The sequence below is a fragment of the Dryobates pubescens genome, chromosome 23, assembly GCF_014839835.1.
Source record: "Dryobates pubescens isolate bDryPub1 chromosome 23, bDryPub1.pri, whole genome shotgun sequence".
NCBI lineage: Eukaryota > Metazoa > Chordata > Aves > Piciformes > Picidae > Dryobates > Dryobates pubescens.
Window position 1 is genome coordinate 17,263,290 of NC_071634.1, and position 21,715 is coordinate 17,285,004.

Sequence of the window (21,715 nt, forward strand, 5' to 3'; positions counted from 1 at the left end):
GATAGCTAAGGGCATATGTGGACATTTAATGCTGGGGGGAGAATTTATTTGCTTCTGAGGGATAAACAAGACAAACTGTTATTAAATATTCAATATTATTTTAATGAGAGGAGGATGTTAGTGAAATGCTTAGGCTATGGCTGGCAGTCTCATCATACAATCTTGCTTGTGACTATTTGAACTCTACCCAAAAACTAAGCTGTTTGTTGTGAGGTTTTGGTTGTTGTTTTTTTTTCTCCATATAAATGTTCTGCCTAATTAAAGTGAGTTCAGAAAAGAGCAGCATGATTGGAAAGCTAGGGAAATGGCTGCTGAGAAGATCAGAGCAATTAAAATTCATAGCCTGGGTGGAAATGATTCCTGAGGTATTAATGGCAGCAAAAATAGTCTTAGAAATGGCTGAAGATGGCTTTAAAGTGGCGTAAAAGTCCAGCCAGCTCAGAATCATGTTGGTTTGATAGGAGGAAAATGTGCAAGTATCTCACGTACAGAATTTGGGTATGGCGTTATGCATGTCAAGAGGCACATGGAAACATCTCTCATGACCACAAACCACATGTGCATAATGGAATATCTGCTTTATCTAAGCTGTAAGCCCAGAGAGTAGAGAGGCTGTGGTAAACCCTGCAAAGCTGCTGAAGGTGAAGATTTGATCCCTGCAGTAGCCTAAGACAATCAAAAGTGGTGTCTAAAGTTTTGTTGCATGCTCAAGATAGCAAGCTTCTGTATTTTGTTACTTCCCTCATTTCAGCAGCTACAAGAACCTCGTGATGCTGCTCTTAGTTGGACGATTTAATGCTTCCTCAGGGAAGAGCCATAACCTTCCTTTTACTTACTTAGTGATAAGGCATTGTAAGCTTATTGCTCCCTTCAGAGCTTGGTTTTATACAGTTGCTTTGCACAAGTGCCAGAGCAGCAGAGTTGCCGGAGCAGAAAATTTTTCATTGTGTTGTGTGGATCCTCAAATATCAGTGTAGGTTCCTACACCAGGATAGGGCTGCAAGCCAATAAAAAGCTGCATTAGGAGCTGAAAAACATCAGGTTATGCTGTTACTCCCAACCCCTTCACCATTGCTTTTATTCTCCTGGGAAAGTAAGCATCTAGCTCACAAAACCTTTACATTTCCTGAACTCTTAGTACTCTGCCTAACATGTTTTTGATGGGGGAATTAGAAGGCTTTAGAAGCCTCTGAGTTTACCAGCAGAGTGAAAGCTCTGAATGGTTAAGTGGGGGGAAGTTCTTTTTCCTTTCAGTGCAGGGACTGTATACGTTTATATTGCTGTAACCTTGTTCATTGTCCTTTGTTGCCATTCCTGCCATTTCTCAGTGGTGAACCTTTCACTGGGTGAATTTCAGGCCCTACATTGGAAAAATACTGTTTCAGTGTCCAGAAACAAGAAGAGATGTGGTCCTGAAAGGTTTATTTTCAAGTGTACTTGGAATCATATTTCCCTCTAAAATTATTGCCAATATGAATTAATCAAATTTTACAATATGAAAAACTTTAACTCCTGAAAAATCTTCTACCTAGGAAAGGATGTTCAAAAAGTGTCATTGAGAGGGATGTAAGTCACAGAAATGTAGAATGGTTGAGGTGGGAGTGACTTCTGGAGAACATCTGGTCCCACATCCCTGCTCAAGCAGGGTTGCCTAGAACTAGTTGCCCAGCAGTGTGTCCAGATAGACATTTTAATGTCCTTTACCATGTCCGTGCTTTTGAATGTCTCCAAGGAGGGAGACTCCCCAGCCTGGACCATCTTCCTAACATCCAACCCAAATCTACCCTCTTCCAGTTTTGTTCCATTCTCCACAGTCCTATCACTACCTGACACCCTGAAAAGTCCCTCACCAGCTTTCCTGTAGCCCCCTTAAGATACTGGAAGGCCATAAGAAGGTCTTCTTGGATCCTTCTCTTCTCCAGACTGAACAGCCCCAACTCTCTCAGTCTCTCTCCATAGACAGATATAGTCCAAATACTGTGCTATACACCTGAGGGGAAGGTTCATGATTACAGAGGGGTTTTAGTTACTTTTCTTGAGTGTGCTGCAGCCATGCAATATGGGCTAATTTATTGCACCTCATCTTTATAGGTCCGATACACTCATCTTTTAACTAGTACTGCAAATGTACTAATGTGTCAGCCACTTCAGACATCATTTATAATACTTTCCTGTTGCTATGGAAAAATACAATGCTTTTCCAACCTGGTTAATTCTATTCTATTCACTTTTCTGAAAACTAAGGAGAGAATAGAACATTTCATGTACTTGGGTTATTTTATATCAGGGAAAGGCAGGTGTGTCACAAGTTCTTATGAGCATGTTTATTAATCCTTTTTTCCCCCCTCCTTTAGTTGCAGACCTTGCATTGGCTACACAAAGCCAGACACAGCAGCTTTTAAAGAGAAGTGTTGCACAGGATAGGTTGAGAATTTCAAATTGATGGATGGTTGGTTCAGGGCTTTAGATGGTGAATATTCCTCTTAGTTACTAGAATGTTAGCTTTTATTATTAGCACACGTGAGTCATTTGTTTTCTTGTTTATCACAGCAGAAAACAGCTGACCCTTTCTTGTAGCAGCTCATCTGAGGTTATTGAACTGTACAGTCTATAGAACCAGGGCTTCCTAGATGTATGGACAAGTGTCAGTGGATATATTAATAATTTGGCCAGCAGAAAAAGACTGAATATGGAGTATTCTGTCCTTTCATTTCTGCCAGCTTGTTCTCTAGCCCTCCCAGGAGTTTCTTGTTTGCATGAATAAAATAATCGATAATGGTGTCTTACTGCTTCAATATATAATTAGGACAGTAACAGTGAAAGAAGCAAACTGGCAGGTCAGACACTGCTGTTACTGTGCTCTTTCCAAATGTGAAAAGACTGAAGAGGAGGATGATGGTACAGGAAAAAAGGTGGTTTGTGATAAGCAGGAGAAGTGTGTCTGATGTGCAGTCAGAGGAAGGGAGGTCAAAGATTCACACAGACAATACTTCAGCAGAAGGGGTGGGAATTCGAGCTGTACAGGTGAGGCATGCCTTGGGCTTCAGCTTTCTTAAAAATTCTCTTTGAACTCCCATTCAAAGTAGTTCAATAGCCAGAGAAACATCAATCAATTAATTTTAGAGCCAAGCTTCAGCAAGCTTTTTTGGGACCAAGTTTACTTTTACTGGTGATTCTCTGTTGGTTTGGTTAAGATATCACAGCTGTACTACAGCTAACAAAGTAGTTGGGTTTGACTGGTCCCCAGAATTTCCATCATACTGCCTGTCTCCTATACAGACCTACATTTATGCTTGCAAGCTTGAGAGTGGCAAATCCTGCTGCTGGGAGATCAAGTGTAATTTAATACAAGAAGAAAAACAGATCTGTAGGCTGGAGACCTAGTCACATAAGAGATAATTTCATTTCTCAAACCAGCCAGTGGGCTTTGCAGTAAAGCAAAGCAGAATTTGATTAGTTACTATTACTACTGTAATTTAACCTTGTTTAGGAAAGCAATAGCCTCTTTGTAATGTTTTGCTAAAGCTTAATAAATTAAAATGCTACTGTCTGTCCCATGGCCACGCCATTTAATTTACAACCCACTTGCACATAGCTATTTCCAGCATAATTGTCTAGCATGATATAACAATTAATTTTATAGACAAATGAATCCACCTGTAGCTGTTATGGCATGGGGGGGTGTTGGTAATGGTTGTCTTGTGGGATTCTTTTAAATTCTTGTTTTCAGATCAGTATTGCCAGCTGTCCTTTGATTTAGATCAAAGCAGGAACAAAAGCTTCTTAGGAGCAAGTGAGAGTCAGAAGGTGAAAATGAAGAGGGGAAAAAAAGGTAATGAAATCCCACACCATGCTCAGAACCAGCAAACTGAAATAAGGAAATCAACTTTCCAGCATTATACAGCTAGACCTACAATAGTATTTTAGTGTAATTTACTTCTGAGACCAAACCTTCAGAAGCTCAGTTATGTTTTCTCCCTTGATTGCAAATGTTAGCAGTGAATCTTATCTTGCCTGTACAGGTGTTGATTTATTTTCCTCTTTCTGTCTTAGCCTATATTCACTTACAGTAATTACAGATTGAGAGCACTTACTGTAAATATTAAAGATTATATGAGAAGCCTGACAAGTTTAATCTTGGGTAATTACACTCTACCTAACTCTTCAAGCAAAATTTCCCTGCAGTTTTGGATTAGTAATCTGCTAGTGCAGTGCTGTGGTCTTCAATAGTTGCCGGCACTGATGTAATGACCAAAGTAATTCCATGCATCAGTCTCTTCATTTTTCTAAGCATTTAATAAGAACTGAGTGCTCTGTGATTAGCTATAGCAGCCTGTGCAGGAGGGGTTGAGTTAAAAATAAGATATAATATTCCTGAGAATAATGATCTGCAGGATATGTGTAAATTAGTTCTGATTCTCCAAATGCTTTTTAGTGGACATGGTTTTCTTCTGCAGGTCTAAGACAGAAACTTCTCTGTGTAGAAAACTGTAGATTATTGCTTATGAAGAGATTTCTTACTGGCTGACTAGGAGGAGGAGGAGGATGAATTTCACTCTCTGTTAGATGACTTTCCTAATAAGCTCAGATCTGGCGTGAGCAAGAAGCTGAAGATGAGCAGTTCGTCTGACCTGTACATAGGTACCCTTTCTGTGTTTGACAATTTCTCTTTTGGCTGACAGACATTTCCCTCTGGAAAAGAGAGTACAAAAAGAAGGACAGCTAATTAATACTTCCAAAATTTCTTTCTATTTCTAACTCGTCAGCAGTTTCCGTTTTCAGCCACGGTGGGGGAAACTATCAAATAGAGTCTAATGAACTATTACTGCTAGCCAATTAAGACCTTTTTTTTTCCTCCCCTTATAGATTAGTTACAACACTGGGCAGATTTCGTCACTTAGGAAAGCAGTGTAATTCAAGTCAATTAATGAATAATAATAGATCCTTGCCTTGAAAGCTGTTCAACTTTGATCAGCCCCATTCTGCATTAGACAACAGCAAATCCATAATGTCTATATAGAAGAGAATCATTACAAGTATGAAGAGATTTCTTTCTGAGAAAAGCCTGAGAAAACTTTTTACAAGCAGATGTTAAAAATATAGTGGGGAAAAAACTATAAGACACTTCAATGCATTTGGGATCAGGTAGGCTACTACTGTATTACTCTCATGCACTAAGTCATAAGAAATTGAAAAGAGGGAGGGTTTATAAATTATGGTGAAATCTTGAATTTAAGTATTTCTTTATTAAGACTAAAGCAAGGAAAAACAAAATCCCCATCACTTAATTTTACTGTGCTGTTATAGTTAAGCACTCAGGGTTTAGTGGAATTAAACTTGGTTACCCGTGTATATAAAACAAGTATGATAATATCAGATAACTTCAGAAGGAATGCATAACCAGATCAAATTACAGGGAAAGTTTATACCATAATACTGTAATCACAGAAATATTAGTTAGCTATTTGTAGGATTTCCAAGCAGTTTATTCATTAATGATTCCATTCATAGCATCCTATGTGTAACGAGCATTTGCTGCTGCTTGTACACACCTGATTTTTTGAATGCTCCAAAGCATGCAGATTGGAGAGTCCTGCCTGGACAGAAAAGCCTGGGACTCTGAGTAGTTACTGCAGTTTAACAGAAACAGCCTTCCAAGAAAACAAAACAAAACAGCTGATAGCAAATTGGAGATTATAGTTTTCTTTCTCTACCCGATAGTCCATGCACACCAGATAATTAACATTACAATTTATTGTGCTGATTCGAAATGATAATGGGGTTCTGAACAAAAATAAAAGCTTCTGAGCGTCTCAAAAGTTAGTAGAAGTTATTTCTAATGTCAACAAACCTGAGATGAGTGCTTAATGCTGGGCACAATTTATGAGACTTGTTAGCTCATATGTATTTTTTCAGTAGTAATGGTGTCTCAAATTATTTTAGCTGAGACTTCCCTTCGTGTTGCCCTAGTGCCTTGTATACCAGTGGACAGGATTTAGTTAAATTATTGGGATGGACACATGAATAAGTATTTAAGCTTAACTTTATAATACATAGTTTTAACCTTATAATATTTGTGCATGCACTGCACAAATAGTCTTCAGAGCCTGTTTGTCACGCTGGATATCCTCTTGATAATCACATTAATAAACACAGGACAATTAGTTTCATACAGACTATCCAGTAAATCAGCCGGGATCATAAACCTCTTCTCTTTTTCCCCTGCTGCATAGCCTGGGCAGGTCTTCCCAGGAGCTGTGGAAAATGCCTAATTCCTCTTCCTATATATCAGAGTTTGGGGTTCAGCACCTCTAGGTTCATGTCCTTGGACAGAAAAAGCACTGTGGGGGGTGGCTGTGGGTTTTTTTTTTCCTCAATCAATAAATAATATATTCCTGGCTACAGAACAGGGGTTTGGGCAGTGCATGTCTCCTTGACAGCACTGTGTTTTGCTAGCTGGAGGCACTGGCCATGCTGATGTGTATTTCTTTAATTGCCATTCTCATTTCCACTGAAGATTCTAATTAGATTCTGGTGATGCTTAGGAAGAGAAGCGGGCAGTGTTTCTCTGAACGTTATTACTTCTAATGCAGAGGGCAGCAGTTTTCTGACATGCAGCATTTAGCACACCTGAAAACTGCTCTCTGTCATTTGCAAACTGTCGTTTGTCAAACTTCACAAAATTGTGCTCAGAGAAGCTGGGGAAGGGCTGTGAAGCTGGGGGAGAATCACAAAGCCTGGGGCTGGAGGCACCGGAGTGCAGAGTGCTGATAGCAGCATGCTCCCTAGTGCAAGTTTCCAGGGAGCATTTCTTCTTAGCTCTGACACAGCCAAGTCTCCAGCTCTGACACAGATGTTCCTCCAGCAGCTCTGAAGTAAGGCTGCTTGCTGGATACAATGTCATACCCAGGGGTTCCTGGTCCACCTCAGCCTTCTAAGAGGACTCGCTACTGAGGAAATCAAATGCTTAGAGAAGCATGAGATGCAGGGCTTTATCTGATATTTTGTCTCAGCTGGAGTGGCTGGTGAATTGCCACAGCTCAGCACAGTGCTGCTTCACTCCACTGCAACTTTCTTCAAAGCAAACTCCTGGTAAAATCCTCTAATTTCCCTCTGATTGAGAACTGGTGTGAAGACTGGAATGATTTACCTGTTGGAAGAATGTTGACTCTCGAGTGGGAGTCAGAGGGACTGCAGACAGTGGGTATTGTTGTGATTATATTTGCATCTCTGAAGCTGCTTCATTTGCTGGGACTGATTGATTTTTCAGAAGGTAAAGTGATCACTCGCAGTTTGTGCTGTTTGTAGGTGTGGTGTCTGATCTGGACGTAGAGAGCATCAGGTATAAAAGCTGTGAAATGAAAAGTCTGGCGAAGTTAAAAAACCATTCAAACTAAGAAAAGCCTGGTTTGCTACTGCAGGGTTTACTTTGCTAGTGTAAAACAGAAGTAGATGCTAGTGTAAGGTTTGTATTTGGTGACGAATTGCCAAGTGTCCCCGAGTGGATGTTTATTAGGAAGACTGAAAGCAGGGAACATAATGCCTGTGTCGGTTGCCTTTGCGAGCTGCTCACTGCTACAGAAGTTGACAGATTCCGTGGATCTGAGTTCAGTTCACCTTTATAACATCCTTTGCACTTCTGATTTATGATGCAATTGGAGTTTTGTTCTGTATCAGTACTTGTGTGTTAAGAATCCATTTCACAGATAAATGCAAACCACTGTTATTGCAGGATAAGCTTTAGGATCGAGCTTGCTTGACACCTCTCAAAAAAGAAAAGGCAGAGATGCCAGCATTAAATGTGGGTATTTAAAAGATCTATAATGAGTGTATGGTTTTGAATTCCTGTTTGCTTGCTCTCCACTATATGGGTCGTACTGTTTTGATTACTCTCAGAGAGGACTTGTTAATTTTCATAGAATTTTTATTTCTATGCAAAGTGAGGGCTTTTTTCCCCATTTCATAGAAGCAGGCTGTTACAGGTCAGATATTAATGAGCTCTTTTGCTGCGGACTGCTGTAGAAAACAAAAGCTATTCACTCACTGAAGCCCTTGCTCAAAAAATACTGCTTTTGTCAGTGTGTTCATACATGTGTACCCCGAACTAGCCTTTTTTGCCTTGAGTCAGAATCACGCAGCCAGGGAGAGAGCTCTAGTTTTCTGAAAGATTAACTTTTCTTCGTGGAATAGGATCTTTGATGGGTGTAGATTCACATCATCACCTCCTAAAATTGTCCAGCTGATAAAATGTGAAATGTTTAACACAGCACTTTTACAGCTACTGAACCACTGAAATAAATCAGCCTTAAAACTGTATGTGGTAAGAATGCATCCTATCTGCTGTGTTACTATGTAATGCCTTGGCTGTGGAATTAGAAGAGTACTTTTTGAATTCCAAACAAATGAATTTGTTTTCCTCTCCTAGCAGTGCTCACTGGGATTTTTTTTATGCTCTGGATGTGTAGCATTTTTAGCATCTGAAAAGTACTCTTACTGGATATGTTTTAGCTTCAGTGTTACAACACATGGTAACAAACTGGAGGGGGAAAGCATTAAAATGCAGTATTGTTTTTTTTTTAGCAGACCTACAGTTACATCCCTTTCTTGATTTCTCACAGTGTGATACTGCCATTAAGTCTGAGGGAAAATGCTTCATGTAATTTCAACTGTATTAAATCACATTTTGAAAAAACAATAAATCCCCTTGTAGAAATTATACTGATTTAAATACAAATAATAAGTTCAAGATGATGTATCCATTGAAGTGTAACTTTTTGTTCTGAAGCACCCATTATTGCCTGGCATTTCCTAAAATGCTAATGCAATAACTTCACTCAAAAGTACCTAGCAACAACAAACTGATCTCTAAATGGAAAGAGGTTAAACAGTATGAAGTATAGTAGTGTGTATATTTCTAACACCTGTAAGGTTACTGGCTCCAGTGGCTTTGGGGGATTTCCACTTACCTTTAGGTTCATCTGTGCTATTTATCTCTTCCATGTTTGGGTACTGCTGTCACTGTTACACAAGAAATCTGCCCCCAGTGATGAAAGAATATTTTTTACGGTATCCAGAGCTAGTGGTTTGGTTTTCTTCTTTTCTGAATGCAAGGGCAAATTTTCTGTTAATATAGAGAGGACTGTATCTGAATGCCCAGTGTTGATCCTGAAATTAGAATGAGCAATGAGCCCTTACCCTCTACCTTGTGGAGGAAGGGCATGAGCCCTGAAACAAATCCATTCCTGCCAGTGCTTTTGTGCCAATATGTGCCTATACAGGACAGAGAATACAGCTAAATGACAAATGCTTGGCTGCAAACTTGTTACAACTCCACTGATTTCAGTGAGCTTGTGTTGATGTGTTATGGCAGTTTCTACCAGCGGAGCAGCTTGTCTAAGCCCACACTCAGACTCAGCAGCAGAAATGGGAGCGGAACTGAAGCAGTCCACAAAAGCATCATGGACAGGGAATCTGATCTGATCACATGTCCCAGACTAGGAACTATGTTATTCTATGTAATTCTGCTCTGTCCATCCTCTACTTTCCAATGTGCAGGAAAGAAAGGCCAGAATAAGGAGACAGCTGGCTTCACTGGCTTCAGTTATAAGGGCAGAATTGAATCAATACCACTTTTAGCAGAAGAGAAAAAAAACCTTTCTCATTTCTTCCATTACTTTGAAAGCAGTTTGATGCTGATCAATATCTTCCCTCCAGTTTCCTTCTCTGAAACTTTTGCTGCTAGGCAGCTCCTCTCCAAAGCTTTTGTTTTGTTACTCAGCTGGAAGGGAAGGAGAGGCGTTCGATCAGAGCTGAAGCAGTAAAGTAGCAGTACCAAGTGGATTAGAGCGAATTCATCCACCAGAAGTCTGGAGGGGAGAGACTGGCAAGTATACTTTGATTTGTGTGTCCAGAACATGTCAAATGGTAACATTATGCAAATATGTGTGAGTGACTTTATAAACATCAGGATACTGCATAAATCAAAGTCTTTGAAAGGACAAACTTTGTGTCTTTTCCTCCATCACGCACTGATGTACACCACCTCATGCAGAATTGTTTTTCTTTTTGCTGGTGAGTGAATCAACCAGTGTTAGAATCCCTTCTAGACCCTGCTATTGCTCTTCTTTTCCTTCCCCAAATTTCTCACAAATTTCAGAACCTGTTCTTTTCTTTCAAATGCTTACTCAGATATAAATGTCATGTTTGATAGATGTGTGTCCCACGAGTAGGAACCACTCTTCCTTACATAGCTTTCAATATTTGACCCTTAGTTTCTCTTACTGTGATGCAAAGCAAAAAGCAGTTCACTTATGGTTGTCGATAAACATATTTTACTGTAAAGTCAGCCTTGAGAATAAATAATTTATTGCTTTAGTTAGAATTTGGTATTTGGAAAGGGGGCTATTTCCTTTAGAGGTAGTTATGCATCTTATCTGTTCTGTGGAAAGTCAGAAGCCACTTCCTGGCAAGAAGTCATGTCAGTGCATTTGAGCTGATTTCTTCTGTCACACTAACATGCTAAAATGTGGCCTTTTTTGGTAGCTTAGATACTTAAGCACAGAGAGGACAAGGTTAGGTCTGTCTGCAACCATCTTTGTTAACGTGTTGTTAGTTACCCTTACAGCTTAGCAAAGCCAGTAAGGTTTAAAGTACTGCCTCAAGTGCAGTATGTCTCCCACTTAGGAAATGACAGGGAAAGGCATGCTGCTGGCAAGTTCTTTATTGCTTCCTGCTTTTCTAAGACAAAGAACCCCAAAAAGCAAGGGAGTTTTCTCCTTGCCACAATAGGGCTGATGAAAATTATCCAAATTTGGATGTTCTACCTGTGCTCTGGTGGCTGTGCTGCAGGTCCAGCTTGGTGCTCTCTCTCCTGTATCACCTCTCTCAGCCAAATGAAATGCAATATAGCACAGCTCCACAATAAGCAGCAAGATATCACCCATCAGTGCATGTCTCCTTGTCTTTTCTCAGCAGCTGCTTATAACACCTGATTAGGATCTGCTATCAGAAGCTGCTCAGAATTGTCCAGTCCCTATTTGTCTTTTATATTTCTCCAGAGAGGCTTGTAGGATTGAAGGAACTATTTTCTTCAAAGTCAGTATTACCTGCCTCAAAAAATTCTGTTCATGTCTGCTGATAGCCCAGTGCCACACTGCTCTGTGAGAACCTTTCCCCTCAATCACTGGATCCTTCACTTGGGCTTTTAGCTTCCTAGTCTTGATTTTATTTTATTTTTTTTCAAGAAAACATTCTTAGTGATGGTCATTTTAGCCTGAGGGATTGACTGCTTGCAAGCAGGTAGGGCAGATTCTCCCTCTAGTCTTCTTTGCAAAGATGTAGTTACTTTGGAGTATCATTGGAACTCTCTTCCAAGACACATTGAGTGTTTATCATCACCCATCATTCACCCAAAGATGTCTGGGGTTTTACCACTCTGCCTCCATACTGGATCAGATGGCCCTTTCTCAGGAGCTGTCATTGTTCAAGTACATTCTGAATACCTGGTGAGTGCAAACAGATTTGGGAAGCAATAGGTGTAACATATATTTGAATTAGCACTTAGAGAGGGAAAGCAGAGTACTAGATTTTTATCAGGATGCCCTACATGTATGGACCATGGCTGGCTCTCCATCTGACTATTACAGAATACTAAAGCAAATGAATTCTTTATCAACACAGGAAATAAGAAGATGAAAGAAAGATCACACAGAAAACATCCAGTATTGAATCATAGCAGACATTGCTGACCAAAATCACATCTCTTTTGAAAGAGAATGAGGCACTTTCTCCCAGAACAGAGATAAAAATACTCAAAAGAAAGGTAGGTAGGGTATTTCTGATACCTGTAGTAAAGGTTGCATCTAATCAGTGGGCACCCCAGAGCATGGATACTGGGAGCTTCCTGCAGAGCACCCTGCTTGAGCACTTCCCCTCTGCACTCTGCCAGTGCTTCAAAGTTGAGGCTGCCTTTAAAATGTAGCTTCATGAAACATAATTCATTTAGAGATGACAGAGATTCAGTATGACAAAGTTCTCTTCTGAAAAAATAACTAAACTTGGTCAGCTGTGTGTAGGTGAGGAGAGAAAAGCATTGCCTAATCACTAATGTACTTGAGGGATGAGAATCTAGAAGGCTTTACTGTTAGAATATGATATGTGCAAAGACATAAATAGTTACTGCCCAAAGTGGCTTTACAGAAGAAGATTAAATATGCACAATGAGGGAATGTCTGAGTGGAAAAAATAATAGTGCACTGTAGAAATAATGTAGTCACCTTTGAACTCTTCTTCAATTATTTGTTCCATGTTTGACACAGGTTTGGAACAGAATTCTTTGACCTTTGATATTAATGAGATGTTGGAGATGTTCAGTGAATTTTGGAGGGATTTCTGTATCTGATTACATGCAGGCTTGCATAACATCAAAAGCTACAAAGCAGTTGAATCTCCTCCATGTATTAATGCAAGCATAATAACATTATTTAAAGACTGTGATTTCATTATCTAGTATTCATTTTAGCTCATAATAAACTTTTTGAGGTGTTACTTTTGAAGACATTGGCCAAAGCAGCCGTAAAGCTGGTTCTGTAGTCTCTATCTGAACACTTCATGCTGTGTAGCTGCTACGTGTGGCTGTAGCAGTACAAGGAAGCACAATTCAGACTGTTCTATTTATAGAAATGTAATATATCCTTCCAAGGTCTGTAGGCTATGAACTTTTGGAAGTACCCTGGGAACAGATTGAGTCCCTGCATGTGCATTTGTTAAAGAGGGGGGAAAAAAATCTTGGATTAGGACTTTGTGGTACCAAATTTCACCGCTAACTTTTAATGGGCAGGTATGCCAAGGGAACAACTGTTAAAAGGAAGGTCTAACATAGATGCATCTATGTCACTTTGAGCACTAGAAAAAATGAATTGCCATTACTGAGCAATTGCTTATTTATTTATGAAAATATGTTACTGAGGAGTAGTCTGTATTTCTGTATTCAGATTGAAGGCTCTCGTGCAGATTGGTTAGTTACTGATTGCTTGTCAGTAGATGGATGGATCTCATAATTCCATTTGCCTGATTTTATTTTGGATGTGCATATAGATGAACAAACCTTGAATGTGCCTACCTAGTAACTAGCCCATATTTCATCTCCATTTTCAGCCTTCCAGAAATCACTTAAGAAAGGATGAGTTATGTCAAAACAAATAATCGTGCAGAGAGCAGGGCTTTTGAAAGTTAGGAGGAGGGATATTTATCAGATTTCACTGAAATTAGACCAAAATGCAGTGCAACAACTCAGTGACTGTTTCATGATGCTCCCAAACGTGGTTTCCTCATTTTGCAGGTAAAACTGCAGTGAGAGAGTGAAATTAGGGGAGAGGGAGACTCCACAACCCCACTGGGCAGCCTGTTTTTTCTTGTTGTACTTCAATAACAATGCACTGAAAAGAAATATTTCTTTATTATGTTTCAATCAGGAGGAAGATGATTTACATTGATGGGGAAAAAAATTCAATTTGTTTCCAGTTCTGTCTCCCTCCTGGCAATTTTTCATCCTCATTAGTGCAGTCATTAAATAGATTCCAATCAATTAACTTGCAATAATAATTTTGGGACTGGATTCAGTCCCTGATCCTCAAGCACAGCAGAAAACTGGAACTTTTCTACTTGCTATTCTCAGATGAACGAGTCCAATGCTTTGTACTGTAGACAGAGGTTACCCAAGTAACAGAGGTTATGTGTGTGCATCACTTCATTCCCTCAGCAGAATATTGTGCACAAAATAGCACACTCCAAATACAGCAATCAGCACAAAGGTAGAGGCTGTTTAGGTAAAAGTAGAGAAGCCCAGAGTAAAGCCAATAAATGGATGCTTCTCTGTGTAGCCATCTATTACCATGAATTTGTGCTCCTAGCTTTTTTTTTTTCCCCAAATGGAGACAAAATTGCAGAAAATAGCGTTATTAAAAGCTGTCATTCAGCTCTCCTTCAGCCATGCCAGCTTAAACATGTGTCTCGTGGATGAACGCTTGAATGGAGGTGTCTGGAAAGTCATAATTCAGTCAAATCCTTAGTAGAAAATCCTTGCTTTTATGCATTTTGCTAAGTTGTGCAATGTTATATTTATTGCTGCAGCCAGAGCCAGCTTCTAGTTGATTGGTTATTATTTAAAAAAATGAATGAGTTGCTGCCCAAAGGCTTTACACTTCCAAGGCAGAAATACACAACTCTGTACTGCTCTGGAGGCAGCCAGAGAGGAGGGAGGAAGGCTGGTGACAGCCAGGAGCAATCTCATGCCTAGTTCTGCATTGGGGAGAAGCAACAATTAGCCACACGGGGAAGTTCACCTTTCCTTCTCTCTGCATGGATCCTAACTAGGAACATCTCATGGGAGGGAGAGAGGAGATGCAATGATTACATGAATAGAAAGCAAGACAGAGCAGGTCTTCATCTCTTCTCCAGAATTAAGGAGATGGCAAATGTCCTCCTACTGTTTGCATGCAGCAACACAGACGAGTGGAGACTTAGTGTGTGCTAAGTTGTGACATATGGGCATGTCACAACCAGGCCCAGAAGAATTGCAATGGAAGTGCATTATGAATGCAGTTTTTAAGGAGGGCTTAGAACCCATGGGGGTTAATTCATCAAGAGAGTTAAACACCTAAGGAACTGCAAGGAAGGAATCATAGCAGGAGTTCCTAAGACTTGTTAAGGTCTTCTAAGAGTAGATAAGATTGAAGGACAATTAAGAGGAGGATCAAGGCGAGCAAGCTATAGTTCTTATTCATTTTTGCTCTTCTACTAATGGGGTGTGTGTGTGTAAATATATGTGTATGCACATATATATGTGTGGCCATACAGACAAAAACCAGAAGGAGCATGACAGGGCAGCTGCAGGGGGAGCAACACCAAATAAATTAAACTCTTGTAGGATTTTCTGTTGTTGCCATTTTGCCAGAGAAGTGTAGTGATTGTTATTTATTGCCTTGGATGCCGAGGGACTATTTGAAAACCAACTGTTTTCAAACCAAGGAGCCTATGGTTGGCAATGCAGGAACAGAAACAAAGATGTTCTGGGGTTTTTTAAGGGTTGAACTATGAGAATTGTTTTCTGAAAATCAGGCCACATTGCTTCAAATTCCTTGGTATTGATCTTTGTGACCCAGTTTAGACAACTATATCTGAAAATGGGCTTTAAGCACTGGTGGTTCTTTGTATGCTATTTATCCTCAGGAGAAAACCTTTTCCTTTATTTCCTTTTTTTTTTTTTTCCTTATTTGATGGGTTTTTGGACTTTTAATTTGTATGATGTATCTCTTCAGGGAGATGAATCCAGGCAAGTCTAAAGCAAGCCCTGATACTTAATTTATCCAGATTTTGTGTGGGGGTTGTGTGGAGTTTAGCAGACTCAGATGGCCAGGAAGCTGCCTGGAAAGTACATTAAACAACTTCACACTGAAAAGCACTTCTTCTTCACTTGTTTTTTGAATCATCTCCAGCATGCTTATTTCAGTAAAGACTTGCCTTACCCTGCAGGCAGCAAGAGGTGTTATTTAACACCGAGTGATTCACAATGCATTACTACCATACCACACAGTTGCACATTTCTGTGAAAAAATGAACTTTAATAATAGTTTTATTACTTTAGTCCTACTATAACTGCATTAATAAATTAGAGCATTGCTTCTGCTTTGGAATGTAGTCAAGAATGGGTATGAGTTCTGAGAACTAATGGGGAAAAAACTAAACAACAAAGCAAGCTGTGTTATCTCTACTCAGATATTCTTAAAGATAAGTGATTTATTTAATATCTTTTATTGCTTTGTTTGCAGTTGTTGTCTTCTTGAAAAACATTTATTTGAGTTGAAACCTTAGTTCCTGCAGGCTGCTCTAGGTGACCTTGCCTTGGCAGGGGAGTTGGGCTAGATGGTCTCCAGAGGTCCCTTCCCACCCCAGCATGCTGGGATTCTGTGATACAGGGGATTTTTACTGTAAGTCTTTCTTGCTCATTATGAAAAGGAGGATGGAAGGTTATGGTAATGCAACATTTTCTCAGAACTAACCCTCAAGAATTCCATGAGGGTGGTAGGAATGTAAATTGACAGGATATGGTAAAGTTTCATCTGATCTAATATTTTCTGATTATCTTATTTAATATCTGGTCTAACATTTGGTAAATATTTTACATTTAAGTCAAATTTTTAATTCCTAAAACTTGCAAGAGTAGCAGAAAAAGGAAAAAAAAAAAACAAGAAGGAAATTAAAGGAATTCACTTCAAATCTCTAGGTTCCTATCCCACTATCCCACATGTTTTCCTTTTGATTTAATTTGATTCTCCAGACACCCTAAACAGTACTCTTCAAGATTGTGGAAGATTTAAAAGCAGACAGAAGAACTAAACTCTCTTTGAGCTGGGTTCCAGAAGAACTCAACAGTGGGCAGTTCCTAACAGATAATTTATGTGAGAACTCACCTCTCCTGAAATTTTCACCCGTGCCTCTCTGCCTATATGGAGTAGCAGGGTGGAAAGCTCTTTGAAAATAATGATACTAAGCTTGCACAGAAGTTAAGCCACAGAGAACTGTTTACAACAGAGCAAATCCTGAAGTGGATATCTATAGTGCCTGAACTTCACATTCTTTTCTGAAAACCTGATTTGTCATAACCCTGTCTGTGTATGGCTCATCTCACACAGTTTTTTCTCCAATAAATAAACTTACCTTTTCTGAGACATCCCTTTATGATGACAACAAGGAGCAGCCTGAGTAATTTGTGTGCAAAGTAATTTTGTGACAATTAGCATGAGCTCCTGACTGTATGCTTTGGCAAAATCATTAATCTCCCTTGAATTACCATGCCTTTACATGTGTAAGTATCGATCAGGCACTTGAAATTAATCACGCTACGTGACAGTTGTAACAAACTAGCGGGAGCATATTCTGTGAGTAATGAAGAATGCAGAGGTACTGCATGTTTACTTTCCATAGTTCTAGCTTTATGTTCTTGCAATAGATGTTTGGAATTTGTAAGAAAATAACTATTGCTACAGATAATGTTTGTATTTTAATTGTGGATTCCTCCTACCCCCCTGCCAAAATGCTAGTTTGTGGTGATAGTTTCAGCCAGCAATCAGCTGCTTCAGCCTTTGAGGAAGGTCAGCTGACACAAAATGCTCAGTAACTAAATTCTATTTAATATCTGTCAGTTCTTCATGTTTGACACCAATCAGATGTTTGTCATTCGACAACAACAACTAGATGGAAGATAGAAAGCATCTCTAAAAGTGCTGCTTTAAATTAGAGGCAAAGGCTTAGCTTCTATCTTCCTTCAATCAGTACAGCTGCAATCCTGTGCTCAGAGATGACATGTTTGTCAATCACAAATGCAAGGAGGATGGGAACAACTTCTGAGTAGCTTAGTGATAGTTTATTTCTTGTCTTCTATGTAAAACATATGAAAGGCTAACCTAAGGTGATTGCCAAAGCTGACTGAAAAGGTACAACTTCTGTCAATATTTATTGCATTAGACTTGTATTTATTTATTTAAGCATTGGGTACTGCAGAGTTCTGCTGCCTATCTTCTTGGCTGCATCTACAAGACGTCTTTGTCCACATTTAAAGCTACATCTGACCACACATTAATCTTTATTGCAATACTGGCTCCACATGACAGATAGTAAGCCAGGCCACTAACAGTGAGGTGAGGGTACAGCCATGCCAGTGGTGGGTGTGTGATATATTGCTTTGGAGACAGATGACTCCTCTTTTGCAATGCCAGGTAGCACTTCAGCACCTAAGCAAATTTCAGAGAGCAGACTGTTAGGAATAGTGTTCTCAGTACAAGCCAAATGAATTTGGGTTCCTTGTGCAAGAGTATTTTAGATTAAGTTAATACACACTGAGGTGTTTTACTTCTCTCAGTCAAATGAAGGCAATGAACCATACACTGGCTATTTTTCTGCATACCTATTTCATGTAAGATCTATTTTGAACAAGAAAACACAGTTGTGGTAGTCCACAATATACATTCATAATGCATAGCTGCTTGGGGCCTGTCCTGCTTTCTCTGACAATTCCCATTTCTCCTTGAAGAACCCTTGATGATAATTTTCATTGTTCAAGTCACCAGGAGTTTTGAATGCATAAGAAATGCAGAATGAGTTCTTCATATTGTTGTCAGCAAAAGGATAATCTTCAGATAATATGAATAAATTGCTGTTTTCCAAAAGGTAGAAAGGTCAGCTTCTACCTGTCTGGTTTTTACAGAGTGAAATTGTCTGCTTGCTACTGTCAGTTTAATAAGACCTATTAATAATGAAGAACTTCTTTGTGAGGAGCAGAAAAAAAACATAAAAATAAATGTCAAAGGCTTTCCAGTCTCCTTTTCAGATGATGCACAAATTTATCCATTCACAAAATTGCATTCTGAAGATGAATTGCTGTAAAATATTAATTGCCATTCGGTTTAGGTTTTGTTTTTCATCTTGTTTTGGTTTTTTTTACTAGCACACATAGGATAATTGGAAGACATCCTTGGTTTAAGCAAACTGCTGTGTCACGGTGACTGAGTGTTCAATAGCTGTGAAGAAATCTACCTTTCTGGACAATTCATTTGTAGTAAGATCACCCCATGGCTTCTTCTGCAACCTTTAATCTCTCCTTGGGCACGGGCTAGCAGAGAGAAATAGCTCAGCAAAGATAATTGGTTTTGCTAGCCTCTTCCTGCTGGAACATAGAGGCTGACACCAATACTTTCAGCCTTGCAGAGTTTCAGACTACTTAGCACCATAGTCCAAGAGCAGGACCAGGTCACACAGGAACATATCCAGACAGGGCTGGAAAGTCTCCAGAGACGGAGACTCCACAACCTCTCTGGGGAGCCTGTTCCAGTGCTCCATGACCCTTACACTCAAGAAGTTCTTCCTCATGTTGGGGTGGAAATCCCTGTGTTGTAGTTTCCCTCCATTGCCTCTTGTCCTATCACAGGGCACAAGTGAGCAGAGGCTGTGTCTTGGGTTTGTCCTGAAAACCATCAGTGATAGAGATGGCAGGCACGAAGTGAATACTGGTGAAAATCAACAACTCAGACTACTTGTCTTCAGCACATGGTGTCACTGTATTGTGGAACTGGGAAATGGGGAAGATTGCAAGACACATTGATTAAACCCCCCTCTTATTTAAACTAGGTTTGATGTTACTCCCAGTGTACCCAGAAACGTGCATTAGTCATCACTCTAAAGTCAACCTTTCCCAACAGTTACCACCGAGTGATACATCAATCCTGCAGCTCTTTCATGGACGCACAGAAGCCTTTGCTCTGCAAACCATGCATTCTCTTGTTGAGCTGAAAAACATACATAAATCCTGCAGACCTCTGAGCTCTTGGCTATGCTGGAGATGAGGTAATGGCTGGATTGCTGTAGGAATTTATGGGTCTGCAACAAACCACTTTAAAAATATGTTGATATGCAGAGTCAGAGTTGCTCTGCCACAACAAGTTAGGCCATGGCATTATTGTGGGTTGGTATTATACAGTTCTTGGTCCTGAAATGATGTCCAACTCATAGATGATACCTTCTGTTAAAGAATGTAATAAAATATTCATGCTGTATTTTTCTAAGGCTTCATTCTTCCTTCAGGTCATCCCTTTTAAACTTGAAGGTGTCAATGTCTTCTTGACATCACTCAATCCACTGTAAATGGTATCCATGTTGCTGGTCCTTTCTTTCATCTCTGGTGTTTGTGGAGGAGCATTTTGCAGGTTCACAGCCTTCTCAGATGTTGCTGTATTAATAAGGACTTTATCTGTGGCAGCTGAGAAACCTTCAGTAGCTGTATTTTAATTTCTTCATAAATGTCTGGACTCTTGCTTTAAATTATCTGTCATTTTCTTTTATATCTGTGATCCATTTCACTTTTGTTCTGCCTTGGTCTAATAGGAGTTGTCATTTCCAATTTCCCTTCTTCATCCCAACACTGCTGTCTACGCTCAGATTAGCAACATTCCAGTTTTTTGCTGGCTTTAGATAATAGGGAGATTTATTTATTTATTGGTGAGGGGAGGGATTTTTTCCTTCTGCAGTAAGAGTAAAGATCCAGAGGGCTTATCTAAATTCCTGTACTCTGCTAAATTGCTGAGGACTTCAGTCATGACACATCCTCACAGAACCTTCTTTTCCAGAACTCTTCAGGAGCACCTGCATTCCACCAGAGATATGGCAAGTCTCTGCTCCAGTTTCTCTTTCAAACCTCTACAATTCACCAGCATTCTTAATTAAAATTGCTTTTAAATGAAGGTACTTGTTCTAGGTCACAATAATTAGCATGGTGATTTAGGGAATATGCCTATGTATATCTTCTGAACTCACGCTGAGGATAAAACGCTGTAGCTGCGTCTGCATCACAATGATTGCAGTCAGTCCAGAACAGGTCCTTTTTGTCCCTTCTGCCTTCTCACACTTTTCCTCTGCTCCATTGTGGGTCCTCCCCATGATCTGCAGGTCCAACCTGGTCTTTTCTGCAGGCTGCAGTTTCCTTCAGGAAACATCCTTCTGCTCTGGTGTGGGGCCCCCCCAGACTGCAGAGGTGGCCCTGCAGCACCCCTGCCACTACCAAAACCTTGCTGCTTGAGCCAAATAGAAGCAGAAATAAAAACCTGGGTATATTCTTTGTCACTGAATCCCATAGACTCAAAGATAACATTCATATAATCTCTTCTGCTGTTTAATCAAGCACTCACTTTTAAGCTAGATAATTTCTTGACCCTCCTAGTGCTGTTGAAGGACTCCAGGTTCATGGTAGCTGAAAATCTTGTATTATTGTCCAGCTTAACAGTATTTGCAGTAATTTCATACCCATTTGTGTCAATATTGTTCTTTGGATAAAATAGCATTATTTCCAGTTCTCAAGTTTGCATTTTTGGTTTGCACACGAGCGCCATTTCTTTCCTTGGCATTGCATTCACTAAGCTAAACAAGCTCCAAATTATCCAGGGAAATTTTGTCTTCATCCTTTCCAACATCCAGTCGTCTTTCACAGATGTGACTGAGCAGAACTTTCAGTGGTTTCACTGAGTGTGTCTTTCTCATGCTAAAGGCTCAATTCTTCCTGGCAGCAATGGAAGACATTTCTTTAGAAGCATTTTAGGCATCTTCTGTCATGGCCACTTTGGATTGGTAGTTGATGGCCATTTAGGACCAAATAATGCACACAAGTCTTTATCTACCATTTCCAAATGAGGAGATCCTTTGTTCACCTTTAGCACTACTAAAATGTTTACCCCACTCCTGGCTTGTTGTGCCAAAATCTTTGATGGAAGCCTGATTTATTTTTTTATTTATTTTTTAACATTTGGTACAACATTTTCTACTTTGCACTAGTGCCAATATTCTGTTCTGATGTGAGTATCTGTGAAACAGGTAAACTTGACCGTTCAAAGAGGTCCAGTGATCACTGTAGTAAAAAATTATTGATGAGGAGAGAAGAGAAGAAATAACTAGAACTAAACATCTCTGATAGCTCTGTCTGTTAAGCTGTGAGAGTTGCCAGGTATGAAGAAAGTTGCAGAAACATAAGGGGCTGAGTAAGCTAGGTGTTGGATGAGTGCAATATATGGGAATATACTGTACAGAAGGATCTTTTTAACTAGTTAAGTGTCTTAATACTGCTAATAATAAAATTTAAAAAAAAATAAAATGAAGGGAAAAAGCAAAGTGCCTC

At 39.6% G+C, this 21,715-nt stretch overlaps 1 protein-coding gene across 12 annotated transcripts in view; it reads left to right on the forward strand.

The window, feature by feature from the left end:
* The window catches only part of KCNIP4 (potassium voltage-gated channel interacting protein 4), a 274,262-nt gene that overhangs the window by 207,460 nt on the left and 45,087 nt on the right, over positions 1–21,715 (forward strand). The window contains exon 1 of one of the 12 annotated variants that reach the window (XM_054172365.1): positions 6,817–7,273. The exons of 10 other annotated variants lie outside the window; for them this stretch is intronic. In XM_054172365.1, coding sequence (XP_054028340.1) covers positions 7,162–7,273 — 112 coding nt within the window. In that variant the 5' untranslated portion in view covers positions 6,817–7,161. Of the gene's footprint in view, positions 1–6,816; positions 7,274–21,715 lie in introns of those variants that run through there. One more of the 12 variants, XM_009910449.2, reaches the window with a different exon arrangement.